Below are 12,831 nucleotides of genomic sequence, written 5' to 3' on the forward strand. Positions count from 1 at the left end.
TATATAAGGAACCATGGAGCTCCAGGGAATAGGGCAACTGAGAGTATTTGCTTCCAGCATTGATAGATGTAGGAATGTAATCTTCGTTGTTTGTGAGTAGAAGCATAGAAATAGCAAAACAGATTCCCAGTGTGGTTTATTATCATGCTAATGACGTGCCTACAGAAATTAACAAAGCTTTTTCTGAAAAGCAATTTTTCTTTGATGAAATTAGGCCTTGGCTGAGCAGTACAGTTGGTGTCAGCTTTCTTTTTTTGTTTCAGCACCATGGAGCACTCTGTTTTTTCTTGATTGCACTGATTAAAGTGGAATGCATATTACTTATCAGGGCCAACTGTTTATGATCTTAAAATAATGTGGCTGCACAATCACTTGCAAGTATTAGAAAGGTGGTTTTATAGTAATTGTATTCTTTTTTCTGTACCAGTTTCTAAAATTCACTTTTGAGAGAAAAATACATTTCTAAAGGTATTCATCAGCCATTAAATGAATGGTACTTAGTTTATGAAGAAAAGCGCTTGAGACTTAGGAAATAGCAGATTTGTGTTTGCTTCCAGTATAGCAGTTCTGTCCTCTCTAGTTTTGAGCTGAGGCATGATATAGAAAAAAGGTGACATGATAAAAGTAGTTAGAAACTGCATCAAAAAGTACACATGGAGGGTGTCAGTTGATATTGTGCAGAAATTATTTCCTTGGTATTTCTGAACATTGATGCTCCTAAGAACCTCTAAGAAATGTAAAAGTACTTCAGTAGAGAGACTTTGGTTTCTTTTTTTTAAGGGAAGAGGAAAATCCTTTTGTATATGGCTGCAACAAATTGCTTCTTATTCATCACTCAAAGATATGAGTCTTGAATTTTGAACAATATATTGCAGTTCAAATTACAAGCTGTAATGTATTACCAAGTCACATTAAAAGATGATGTCATCTTTCATCACTTTTCCTCGGGAAGTTGTAGGTTTAATGATTTGTTGATCCTGCTCATTCAGACTTTGAATGGTGCAAACAGCAGTCTCGTGCTCTTCTTCCTTCTGTAACCATTATGTCAGGTTTTGAAATTCTTTGTTTAGCCTGGCTGCCAGCTGTGATTGCATTGATGTGAAGAGTGTGCAGATGTGCAGAGCAGCTGGGCAGGCAGGACATGCAGACCTCCTGGCTGGCCAGCTGCTCTTGACCAGATTTTGCCCAATAGCCAGGTCAAAGAAGGTAGGAGTTTGTATGGGATGACAGTGTAATGCTGAACTGCTCTTGACTAGGGACATGGGTGTATTGGGGAGAACAAATTGCTCATGGGAGCCTTGGAGGATTGCTTGCTGTCATAGGGAGTGTGAAGAGCAAGGGAGAAAGCAGACATGTTGCAGTTGGAGACAGAGGCTGAAGTCCAAGTGGGCATCACTGCAGTGTGTTACTATAGCAAAGCTGGACAACAGCTACGTGTTTTTGTCTACCTGAGCTCAGTGCCCTTTGTATACATTAGACAGCTTGTTAGCTTGGTGATTGGGCCTTTCCCAGAATTCTGTGAGTTTCTGGTGGAATAGGGTGAGTGTGGTCAAACAGCTGGGGTGCTCCTTGCCCTGCAGTTACAAATCCTCAGAGGCCAAGGAAGCTGCATATTTAAAAAGTAATTTCTACATTGAGAGATTCAAGTGTCTGGACAAACCATTTTCTTTTCTGAATTAAGCTACTAATTGACACCAAATTTTAGTCCAAAGTGGGGCAATCTGAATCCATTTGTAAGTCTGAGCCCTCATTTTTGATTTTTTTTGGCCACAATTTTAACTGCTATGGTTCAGTGAACCAGTAATCATTTCCCTACACATGTCTTGTGCTGATAACATACAGTAACAAAAACCACAGGGAAATTGTGACCCTGTATTTTTATATGTATTCACCTCTAACTTAATAAATAAACAAAGGAACCTTAACTTCCTCCAGTAGTGCTTCTGCCTCTGATCCCCAAAGGTCTGCAGTCTGTCAGTTGAGAGTTTCTGTCTGAAACTTATTTCTTGTCCTTGACTTTTGGGTCTGATTTTCTAAGACCGCATAAACAGTATGATAGGTAATTTTCAAGAAACAATGTTTTTAAAGGAACAAAGGATACTATGTGTAGGCTATGCAAATAAAAATATGATAAATAACTGAGTGGCATAAACATGATGTTGGAAAAATAACTTCATTTCTTCCCCTGTCATAGACTTTCTTGCACTTTTTTACGTGCTTTGAGTACCAGAAAGTTTTGTTGGTTTAGAAATTAGCCATCAGTCTCATGATTTTCTAGTAGTTCCTGACATTTCCCAGCCCATTACACAAAGCTTGGCTGCTCTCCATCTAATTAAAATGCAAAGTTATTGAAAGGATACTAGCATGTCTGCTAAGATTTATGATAAATCTTAGCAAGCATTTCAGCAGGGCTTCAGTTTCAGAAAATCTCATCATAAAAAATAGGGCTGAAAAAGTATTTACTAAATGTTGTATTGTGTCTGTGTAAGTTGGACTGTTCTGTTCCCCTTTATCATGTGGTGGTTCTGCCCTGGTTCTCCCCTCCCTCCTTTGTGCTCCCAGTTATCCCAACTCCTCCGCAGTTGCCTTGGAGATCAATGTACCCTTTCTCAAATCCCTCCCCGGTGCCCTGTCCGTCATTTGGTGCTCCCACCCTTCTCTCTAGAACTCTAGAAACTTCCAGCTAGAGTGTCGAGTGATTGGCTCAGGGGCTGGGGCCCCACCCTCAAGTTATCCCCATTGGGGTTTTCCCTAAGTCAGTCTTTTGTATCCCACTCCCCTCTGAAACCCTATTCGTTCAAGGACTGACTCCTCCCCTGTGTCCCTCCCTCCTTATAAGCTGTTGCAACCCTGCCCTCATTCTCTTTGGTTGTTGGTTTCCCCTGGGACCCAATAAACCTGGGTTCACCACAGCTGGAGAGCGCTCTCTTGTTTCTGCTGACTGTAGCCACAAGCCAAGCCACGTCCTACCACAAGGTAGCACTGCTGTCATAGCACAGAGCGTTTGCCTCAGGTGTTGTCCCAAACCACGGAGATCGGGATAGTGCTCCCGTACTGCTAGCGGTGCTGGATAGCTAGCCGGGACAGCCGAGAAGGACAATAGATCCTTCTCCAGCTGCACCGCTTCAGTTCCTGGTGCCTGGGGAGGAGTTGGGATAACGGGCAGCACAAAGGAGGGAGGGGAGAACCAGGGCAGAACCATTGCATGATAAAGGGGAACAGAACAGTCCAACTTATACAGACACAACACAACAACTAAATGAAAAGCTGTGTAGTTATTGCACTAGTTCAGGGTTGGCCTTAGGACTTTTTTGCCACTTAATGAAGGTTTGTGGTGAGAAAATATTGACCTTTGATTTTTCTTAGTGTTTTGTATTGTAGTTGCTAGCTCTAGTTTTTTAGTCTGTGTTTTATGAAAAAAAGATTATTTCTTATCATAAGGCATTTATCCCTCACAATTTTTTCCCCCAGGAAATTCATGTAATCCTAGTGAAGGATAGTTAGGGGATTAGTTTTGGAATTTCTGAATGAGATTTATGGACTAGCATGGTAAAATAAATTGCTATAGAGGTAAATATAGAGTAATAAATAGTAAATAATTTGATTTCTATAGCATAGACATTTTTGCATATTACATGTCAGGAGTTCTAGTTATCTAAGAGCATCAGCAACCCTTACCTTTGTAATGTGCCCATCAAACATGAGGCTGTTAGGAACATACTTCAGGAATTATGCGTTTGGTTTTTAGATCAGAACATCTTTATTATATTCCAGTTTGTTTAAACTAGTAAGGGTAGATACTTGCTTATTTAGGTAACCAGTAAAGGTACTCCAAATGTCTGTGCTTTGATTACTTGTGAAATTGAAATTGTATCCCCCCTTCCCCCCCCACCCCGTATATTAGTCCTTTTTTACGCTTAATAGTAAATCAAGTCAGTCATCATAGCAACTCAGTAATTTAAGGGGGAAAAGAACAAAGCTGCTTGTTTAAGGAATTATTTATTTCAGTTTAACACAAAAGTACTCCAAAGTACTGTTATCTTTTCTTTTAATAGGACTCTGCCTATTTTAGTGTTGACTTAATACCTTCTTCCATATGCTAGGCAAATCTCTGTTACACTTTACAAAGGACACTATTTACAAAAATTAAAACTACAGATTATTAAGTTATGACATAGTTGACAGTGGCACAGATAATGTTAGATTAATTTTTATCCTTCTGTATTTTCTGGGCTTTTATGCGCGCTGATAAGTTTTTAGTAATTGTGGCAACTATTGCTATTGCTTTTTTTTTGAGTTGATGCTCTTTAAACAATTTTATCTATTCCCAGCTGACTACCACAGCAGTGGCCACACCGTTATTAATGGCTGGAAGATCCACAACACTGCAAAGAATAAATGGTTTGTATGCATGGCAAAAACCCCTGAAGAGAAGCAAGAATGGCTGGAAGCTATTTTGAAAGAGCGAGAGAGAAGAAAAGGTAGGTCAATAAACTTCCTTGTGTTGCTCTGCCAGAAAGCCATACTGTATTTTTATGTTGAGGTATAAAGCAAAACCAGCTGGTAGGCAAACTTGTCCTGTCAGGTTCAGCTGAAGATTTATGAATACCAGTCTGGGAAAAATGAATCAAACTTGTACTGGGAAGGGCATAATGTCTTGAATCATATATGCTGGTAGTAAATGCTGTTTGAGAAATGGGGAGATGATTTAATCTGTGATTTTACAGTTTATCCTCAACCAGTATAAATTGTCATAAATTCATTGAGACCAGTGTATTATCATGATTTGTGATATCTGAGGCTCTATCCTAAATGCCTCATGGGATTTGTATGCACTGATTTCCTTTGTGACTGGCCATTGGAATCACTGAAATGAGCAGGCTTTTCGCGTTGGATCTTAATGCAGATGATCCAAACTGAAATTGTACACAACACATTCGCAGCTCCATCTTGGATGTATTGCCTCCTACCTGAGAAAGTAATCACCATTTCCAATCACCTTTGGAAAACTACTATCTTTCTGAGTAACTGAATTAAGGCAGAAGAATACTTGGATGAAATATAATCCTGATCTCAAGTAACTTCACATGTTCAAGATGAACCCAGCACCAAGTAGAAGCAGGGAAAGATGATGCATAGTAATTTTCTGGAGCTAATTTCATTTGAAAGCCCAAATATCCTAATTAGTAATGCTATTTGGAGCCTTGATGTTGAAAGAAAATATGACCTTGAATTTAGATCTGTGATTCTTCTCCTGATTTTTGTAGATTTTCCATCGCCTGTTGCAGTAACTGTTGGTTTGTGCCTCTGTTGTAGACGGACACTAACAATATTTTCTTTGATCTTTTAATATTGAATACTGGATGTTCTAGAATCTGTTGTAGGATCAGAGTTTCAAGTAGGGTGTCTCAGCACTGGCTAATCAGTAGTATCAGCAGGAATTTGTAGCAGAAAAGCTAAAAAGATGCTTTAGATGTCTAAACTGTCAACACTTTTATAATATGAAAAATGTTTAAAAAATGAAAAAGCAGTGTGGTAGACATAGTTCCAAATGTGAAAACCCGAGGTTTGTCTGCTTCTGTGTAGGACCTTGTATGGAACTGACTAAAACATTTTCAGTAAATCTTACTTCTCTGTTAAGTTTCATGTCTCCCTTAGGCTCTCGATGCTTTAGGCAAGAAATACAAAGAGTAAGTAGTAGTATTTTATGTTGATGAATTCTTACTTTTTCACACTAATCAACTGAGCAGCTGGTAATAGAATGAGTTGGAGCTAAACTTTGGCAAGCTGGAGGTCTGAGGTAGCCATCCCAAAGCAATTACATGTCTTAGGGTTTTGGCATTCTATGATTTGTGGAAGCTTTCAGGTCCTGATGCTCTCAGTGGGTTTGCCACCCAGGAGAAAACCATGAAACCAGGAAGAGATGAGGCTCTCATAGATTCAGACAGCAACACAGAATTGTTAAAAACCAAATGAGTTGGAAGACTCAGAGATTCAATGGACTGAGAGAAACAAAACCTCTACTTTTACTTGGAATCCATGTAGCAGAAGCTGAACAAAAAGGAGCTGAAAGTATGCTCTGAATTAAGTGATTTAGCAGAGTTTTCATCTTTTGTAATAAAATTATAAACTAAGACCACTTTGTAGACTGTATTTGCTTGCTAGAGGAAATCACAATGTATTGGAAACTTCTTGCAGAAATTTTCTGTCAATTTGATGGCTTTCCTGTAAACCCCTGAGGCATTCAGCAAGTTAGAAATTTATTTCAAACGTGGTCATGTTTAAGATTGATGATGCTGTGATGACCTTACTTGAAATGTCAATACAAATAACAGCATCAATATCCTATAAGCTCCAGAAGTAGTATATTAGTTAAGTTTTCTTTTCCCTGGGGTACTCCAAGTTTTATTTGTTTGTGTGACATCACTGCTATCTGGCTCATGGATGATGAGAGACAATCCTTGTTCTGTTCCATGGTTAGCTTCTCATGACAGACACATTTCTTCAGGCTGTATTTTCAGAACTTAAGAAGTACCAGACCCTTACTCAGATGGAATATCATAGGATGACTTGGGTTGAAGAGGGCCATAAAGATCTAGTTCCAACTCCCCTGCCAAGCCTGAAAGCTTTTGTGGAAAAGGGGTGAATTATCTATGTGAAACTAGCATATGTATACCTGATAACTTGTTACTGCTATTAACTGGAAATTTGAAAAATATTCCTTTCAGTGAAGTTCTTTTTATTATCACATGGTAAGTGCAAAACCAAGGCTCCTTATTTTACACTTGTGAAGACATGACTACTCCCTTGCAAATGTTCATATACTGGTGTCTGTTATTACTACAAAATAAATGGTGATGTAGATAGACTAACAAATTAACTTCTCTGTGAGAAAAATATATTTTGGTTAGGCTTTATGAAGATCAGATGTTTGTGGTTTAACTTAATCATGAGAAAATAATGAAAACCAGCTCTTCAATTTTTTTCGATGTAAAGTATCAGTATTGCTTTTCCATTTCAGGGAAGATACTGAGATACCATGGCAATATGGCTTCATAATATGTTAATGCATTTTTGGCAGGTTTAAAATTGGGCATGGAACAGGACACTTGGGTGATGATCTCTGAGCAAGGAGAAAGATTGTACAAAATGATGTGCAAACAAGGGAATCTCATCAAAGACAGGAAGAGGAAATTAACCACTTTCCCCAAATGCTTTCTTGGAAGGTAGTATATGCATTTGTTAGCATGAATTTTTGCTGTCTGAACCCACATTTTAAATCTTCTTTGGGATTCTGTAGAAACTGCACTTCATTTGTAATGTCTGTTTGGCCTATTTGCCTCACAGAATTTAGCCAGAATGTAAAATGGTCTGCCTGAAATTTATGAATGTGTTCTCATTTTGCAAAGTAGTTCTGTTAAAGAGACAGGGCTCCAGAGGGCATGATGAAAATATGGAAATGCATCAAGTGAATTAGTTTCTCTCAAAAAATAATTCCTGACTTTTAAAATTCATTTTCTCTGGAATTACTAGTTCGTAGTGTAAAATTTTATTTATTCCACCTAAGTAATCTTTGTCTCTTAAAACAGCTTCTGTCCTCTTGCTTGAAGGTCAGGAACAGAGTTAGTAAATGAGGTTTACATGTTTAAACTATCAGGAGGATGTTTACAGTGCCTTATTATGCCTATGGCTTGAGAAGACTGAAAAATAAATAGATGGCCTTAAAATGTGTCTATGAAAAAAAAATCATTTGGGAGACAGAAGAGTTATCACTTATTTTATTTGGCTATAAGATAAGTACTTACAACCATAAGTTAAGTGTGAAAAGCATTTTTATAAAATAGCTTGTTTTGCACAAAAAAGTTGTTGAGAAGATACCACTAGGTTCAAAATGGGTAATAAAACTTGGGAGGTTCTTATGTGCTGTCAGAAGTGACACAGTTGAAGAGGAATTAAATTAAGATTAAGATTCATGATTCTACCAAACTTCTACCATAAGTTATGGTAGTATCATGTTTCCTCAGTGAAGTTGTTGGATGCAGGTGAAGAACACACTCATGCTGAGTAGCCACTTAAATCTACCATCAAATGGCTTCTTTTCAGTGCTGTCTTTGGAGTGAACTGTTCTGAAGAATGCTTCTGCTGGTCCCAGGGTCACCAGTTAAAACCCATGAATGTGAAGATTGCACTACCTCATTGCACTTTACTTCTGATTTGTAACATGCACATCTTATGTGCTGTAGATCCAACGTTTCTGAGCTGCATCAGCTTTGCTTTGGTAGAAGCCAGGCATTTTCTGCACATAAATATATACTTGGTATATATGCTCTGGATGTCAATATGTTTGAGACGCCTTGGAAGTAACAAGCGTACTGTTCTGTCATCCTTTGGTTTTATTCTGCCACCATGGCATGCCTGCCCTGGACAGGTGCAGTAGGAATGCCTGGGATTGCCCTATATTGGTCTGTCTTACCAAACACAGCTATGCCAGTTGAGGATATCCCAGAAAACATGAAAAATCTTTACTACGTGCCAGCTTAACTTCATGCATGGAAAACATCAGAGCAGAAAAGACATCTCATGGGAAACTGTTTGTGGTTATGTCAAAATAAAAGCTGTAAAGAGTGAGTTTTTTTTAAAGGTGGTACGACGTTTTGAGGATCATTGGGCTAAAGAATCATTTACAAGAATAGTAAGAAACACTAGTAATGGAGAGGAACATGCAGAAGATCTGGTGGAATGCGATGTAAAGATTGTTTTCTTTATCTGTTTTTTCAGTGAATTTGTGTCCTGGCTGTTGGAAATTGGAGAGATACACAAGTCTGAAGAAGGTGTTCATCTTGGCCAAGCTTTACTAGAGAACGGCATTATTCACCACGGTAAATGGAGTTAATTTTAACTTACTTGTTTTCAAGATAATTGTAACTAGAATGGACTTAATGTTTGTTTGACTAAAAGATGGTCTTGTTAACACAAGACAGCTTGTGGAATCTGCATTATATCCTTCCAGGGGCCTCATGGGGCCATTGTCCATTCCATAGCAGATTTACTGGGAAATGCTCCATTGATTTAATCAGATTTTCTCTCTGCTATTGGGATCATAGCCTCAGGGAAAAAGGACCTAGAGAAACATTGCTGTTCTTTTGTAAGCAAAAAGAAATTCTGGGGAAACACAGAATAGTACGCTACTTGTAAGGATTCTAACCTTTATTAAGGCCAGGCATTTTAGGGAAGGTGTTCAACTAAGAATTTTACATGACAGTGAGTCACAGCTGGCTGTTTTGATAAGTGTGCCTACTCATCTGTTAGATGTTACAAGTGGAGCTGATGAATATGTAACCCAACAGTTTAATCTTTTGCATTTTAAGGCCTTCTCTTCACTACATTGTATAGTTACTAAAATTGATATTTTGATGCTGAAATCTGCAGTCAACTCTCTGAATTTAGTTTATTGTGGAGAAAAGTATCACTCAGAGGGTTCATTTTTTTTTAGCCAGTAAGAAGGTTTGATTTCTGCAGGTAGTTTGCATTGGCAACATTTTTCTCCTACTAGAACATGTCCTTATTTCTGTTGTTATTACAAGGTAGAGTTTAACAGGACCATATAAGTAAGCTGGAGAAACTTGTTTGAAGCCATGTTTTACAGAATCTGATATCATAGGTACAGTCACTCAAAACAAAGCTGTCAAGTTAGTTACCATGCCATCATAGATCCAGGGTGTAAATTTAGATGGAATCTTTGATAATACACATTTTAATACTTCTGTAGTCCAGCCAGCAACTAATTTAATACTTAATTTAAGTTCTTTGCCATGATTTTAGTGTCCTTGACTGGAAAGAAAGTGGGAGAAACATAGTGCCACTGAGTTGTGTGTGTTTTAAACATATGCAAAGTAGGAGGAAGAATATTGAGGTTATTAATCAGTAGTCATGTAGTCATCATTTCTTTAATGTCAGTCTACATTATTTTCTTCCACAATCATTCACATGTCAGATGCTATTATGTTTACTACACACACTGAACTGTTTTCAATGGAATGATTCTGTTGCCAGAGATTCTTCTCCTGATCTTGTAATTTATATCCTAAATACACCCATAGATTTTCTCAATGCAAAGTTAAATGAATATTGTGTAACTTCAGAGATAAAAGGGTAATTATATTAGAGCATAGAAATGTGAGCCAGACATGCTACTTTGAATAGTGAATCCAGCTGTAGTTCACTGAAAATAGCATTCCTAAAATAAAGTTGAATGAACCATCTGTTTTCGCAGAGGGAGCAAGGGAGGAAGAACGTTTGGCTGTTATTTACATTGCAAATATTGTAGAGGCCTTTGTTGAGAGCTTGCATATTCAGTAGGCTGGCCATTATTGTCACTGTGCTGGAGTTCATTCTAGCAGTGACAGACTCATGTTGTGATGGACATTATTGTACTTCCTGATGTGTGAACTCTAGCAAGCAGAAAAGTTACAGTTTTTCCTTTTTTTCCCCCCTCCACTTTTATATAAGGGGAAAAATCTGTTTGTATGCTGCTATTTTAAATCTACCTTGTGGAATTCTCTGATATCTGAAATGACTGATACCATTCAATGGAGTGAGGTACTTTGTCCTCTTGCTGCAGCTGATTAGAGATGGAAACCTTGTCTCAATGGATTAAGGAGCTTTGTAGTTAAAAAATAAACTGAATATCAGTTTTAAAATGAATAGGTATTTACGTGGCTGTGCAGTTCCTTGGACTGATGTAATGATCTGATTTTAAATTACCTTGGCAAAAAAATTAAAAGACCAGTTTAAATCTTGGTCAGTTCCCTTTTCGTAGCATATGCCATATAAATACCTATCCCAGCATAAATGTGGGTACAGTGTTGGAAAAGACACACAAAGCAACTTGGCCTTCCTTATTTTAGTGGTAATGAAGCATTTTCTGAGCTTAAGTTTTTGAAACCCAGCAAGTCCCAGCTCTGTGGAGCTACTCCCTTAGTTTCTGGCACACTGTGGCAAGTTGGGACTGCAGAGACAAAGTGGTACATGTGTTCTTCAGAGGGCATAGCCTCCTCTGTCTGTCATGGGCATGCAAGAAAGGAAAGGTGCTTTGTCATCCTGGTTTCCTCCCAGCACATCCCTGTAAGACTGAGGAATAATTTGGCTTTAGGCAAAACTGTCTTGATGGTGTTTTTTTTATTTTCAGAACTTGCTGATTAGAAAAAACTCTTTTTATTTGTTAATCTATTGGAATGCATTATTTTTCTTCAACAGTAGGAATATTTTTCAATTATAGAGCTAGAAGACTTTTTTTTTTTTAGTTAAATGGTCACAATCCATTAAAATTCACATAGATACTTGTGTTAGGCGTTATATGTGAAAATTTTGTAGTCTGTATCTCATGTATTTAGAGGCAATGATATGTGAAAAAGCTTAGGAATTATTTTGAATAACCATCAGTTCAAGGCAATTGGAATAGTGTCCTGGGCTTTACTATTAGTTGATATATCAAATGCAGGTAGAGATGTTATTTTGCTCTTGCACATGACACTTAATATATGAAGTTCAGTTTTTATGTCTGTGTATCAGATGATGTGTGGAAATACTGAGGAGCTTGAAGGGGCATGAAAAACGACACAGATGAAAGGCACCTCACTATACAAACTTTATGATGCCTAACTAAATTTTTGGAAGAGGATTATGTATGATGGCTTAGTCACTTGTTATAGGAAGGCATGCACAGAATTACCTAACTCTCTCAGGTGTATTACTCTGATAAATGAAGACATTACAGCACCCTCCTTTATCAGTTGATGACATGTAAATTGACTTTCAAAATTTAACTTACAACTGCAAGTGAAGCTGTAATTAATAAAGCAGTTATCTTAGGATGGTGCTAATGCCTAAGCCTGTCCTCAACCATCAAATGGATCAGCTGTTTTTCAGAAAGATTTGCAGCTGTGCAGTTTCCAGGAGAACTTTTGTATCCTATGCTATGACTTGCTTTCACAAAACACTTTAAGTTGTGAGGTTTGTTGCCAGAATCTTGTGAAACTCTGGAATTCCACCTGTAAACATCCTTTTTCCCAGGTCGATGGGGAAATAGATTATCAGCATCTTCATAATAATTGCCAGTCTCTTGCACTTAGAATGTTTAGGTGGCTGTATGTAGAAGGAGATGTTCCTCTCTCCTGTGTTCCCACTGCATGACTGGTCAAATGTGTTGTTTGTATATTTACTGAATCATCTGAGATTGGCCTCATCAAGAATGAGGACAGAAAATAATGTGGAAGAATAATATGAATAGTTACAAAATAAGTCTTATTTGGCTATTTGCTAGATAAGCTCTGCAAAAGCACTGAAGACTAAAAGGATTTGAGGGCCTCATTTTTCATGCTGTCCCCTGACTGTCCTCCTTATTCTTTGCCCTGTGACTTGAAACCGTTTGTGTTCTTCTGTACTACTTAAATGTTGTAAGATATATTGTCACCAGTGGCTTAAAGGAGCTTAGGGCAGATGATCTAACTGGGCTTCCTGGCCTCCCTGTTTGAAATGTACCTATTGATGTGTTTAGGGCTCCTATTGGAAGAAATGATACTGACCTTCTTCTCTCTCCTTGGTTTCTTCAGAAAGTCATCTAACAATGCCTTTTTTTCCTTTTAATTTAGTTACAGATAAGCACCAATTCAAACCTGAACACATGCTGTACAGATTCCGATATGATGATGGAACATACTATCCCAGAAATGAGATGCAGGATGTCATCTCCAAGGTACAGAATAAAAGTTGCTATTAGAAAGAACACATCAGAAACTGAGATTCTGCTTGAAAAGTAATGTAAGATTTGCT

The 12,831-nt window shown here is 37.9% G+C and overlaps 1 protein-coding gene across 3 annotated transcripts in view; it reads left to right on the forward strand.

Moving 5' to 3' along the window:
* PREX2 (phosphatidylinositol-3,4,5-trisphosphate dependent Rac exchange factor 2) overlaps window positions 1-12,831 on the forward strand; it is a 171,691-nt gene that overhangs the window by 64,105 nt on the left and 94,755 nt on the right. For all 3 annotated transcript variants that reach the window (XM_036400614.2, XM_054514457.1, XM_036400606.2), the window contains 4 exons: window positions 4,332-4,481; window positions 7,082-7,226; window positions 8,779-8,879; window positions 12,651-12,754. In XM_036400614.2, coding sequence (XP_036256507.1) covers window positions 4,332-4,481; window positions 7,082-7,226; window positions 8,779-8,879; window positions 12,651-12,754 — 500 coding nt within the window. The remainder of the gene's footprint in view (window positions 1-4,331; window positions 4,482-7,081; window positions 7,227-8,778; window positions 8,880-12,650; window positions 12,755-12,831) is intronic.

This window comes from Molothrus ater, chromosome 1 (genome assembly GCF_012460135.2).
Source record: "Molothrus ater isolate BHLD 08-10-18 breed brown headed cowbird chromosome 1, BPBGC_Mater_1.1, whole genome shotgun sequence".
In the NCBI taxonomy this organism is placed as follows: domain Eukaryota; kingdom Metazoa; phylum Chordata; class Aves; order Passeriformes; family Icteridae; genus Molothrus; species Molothrus ater.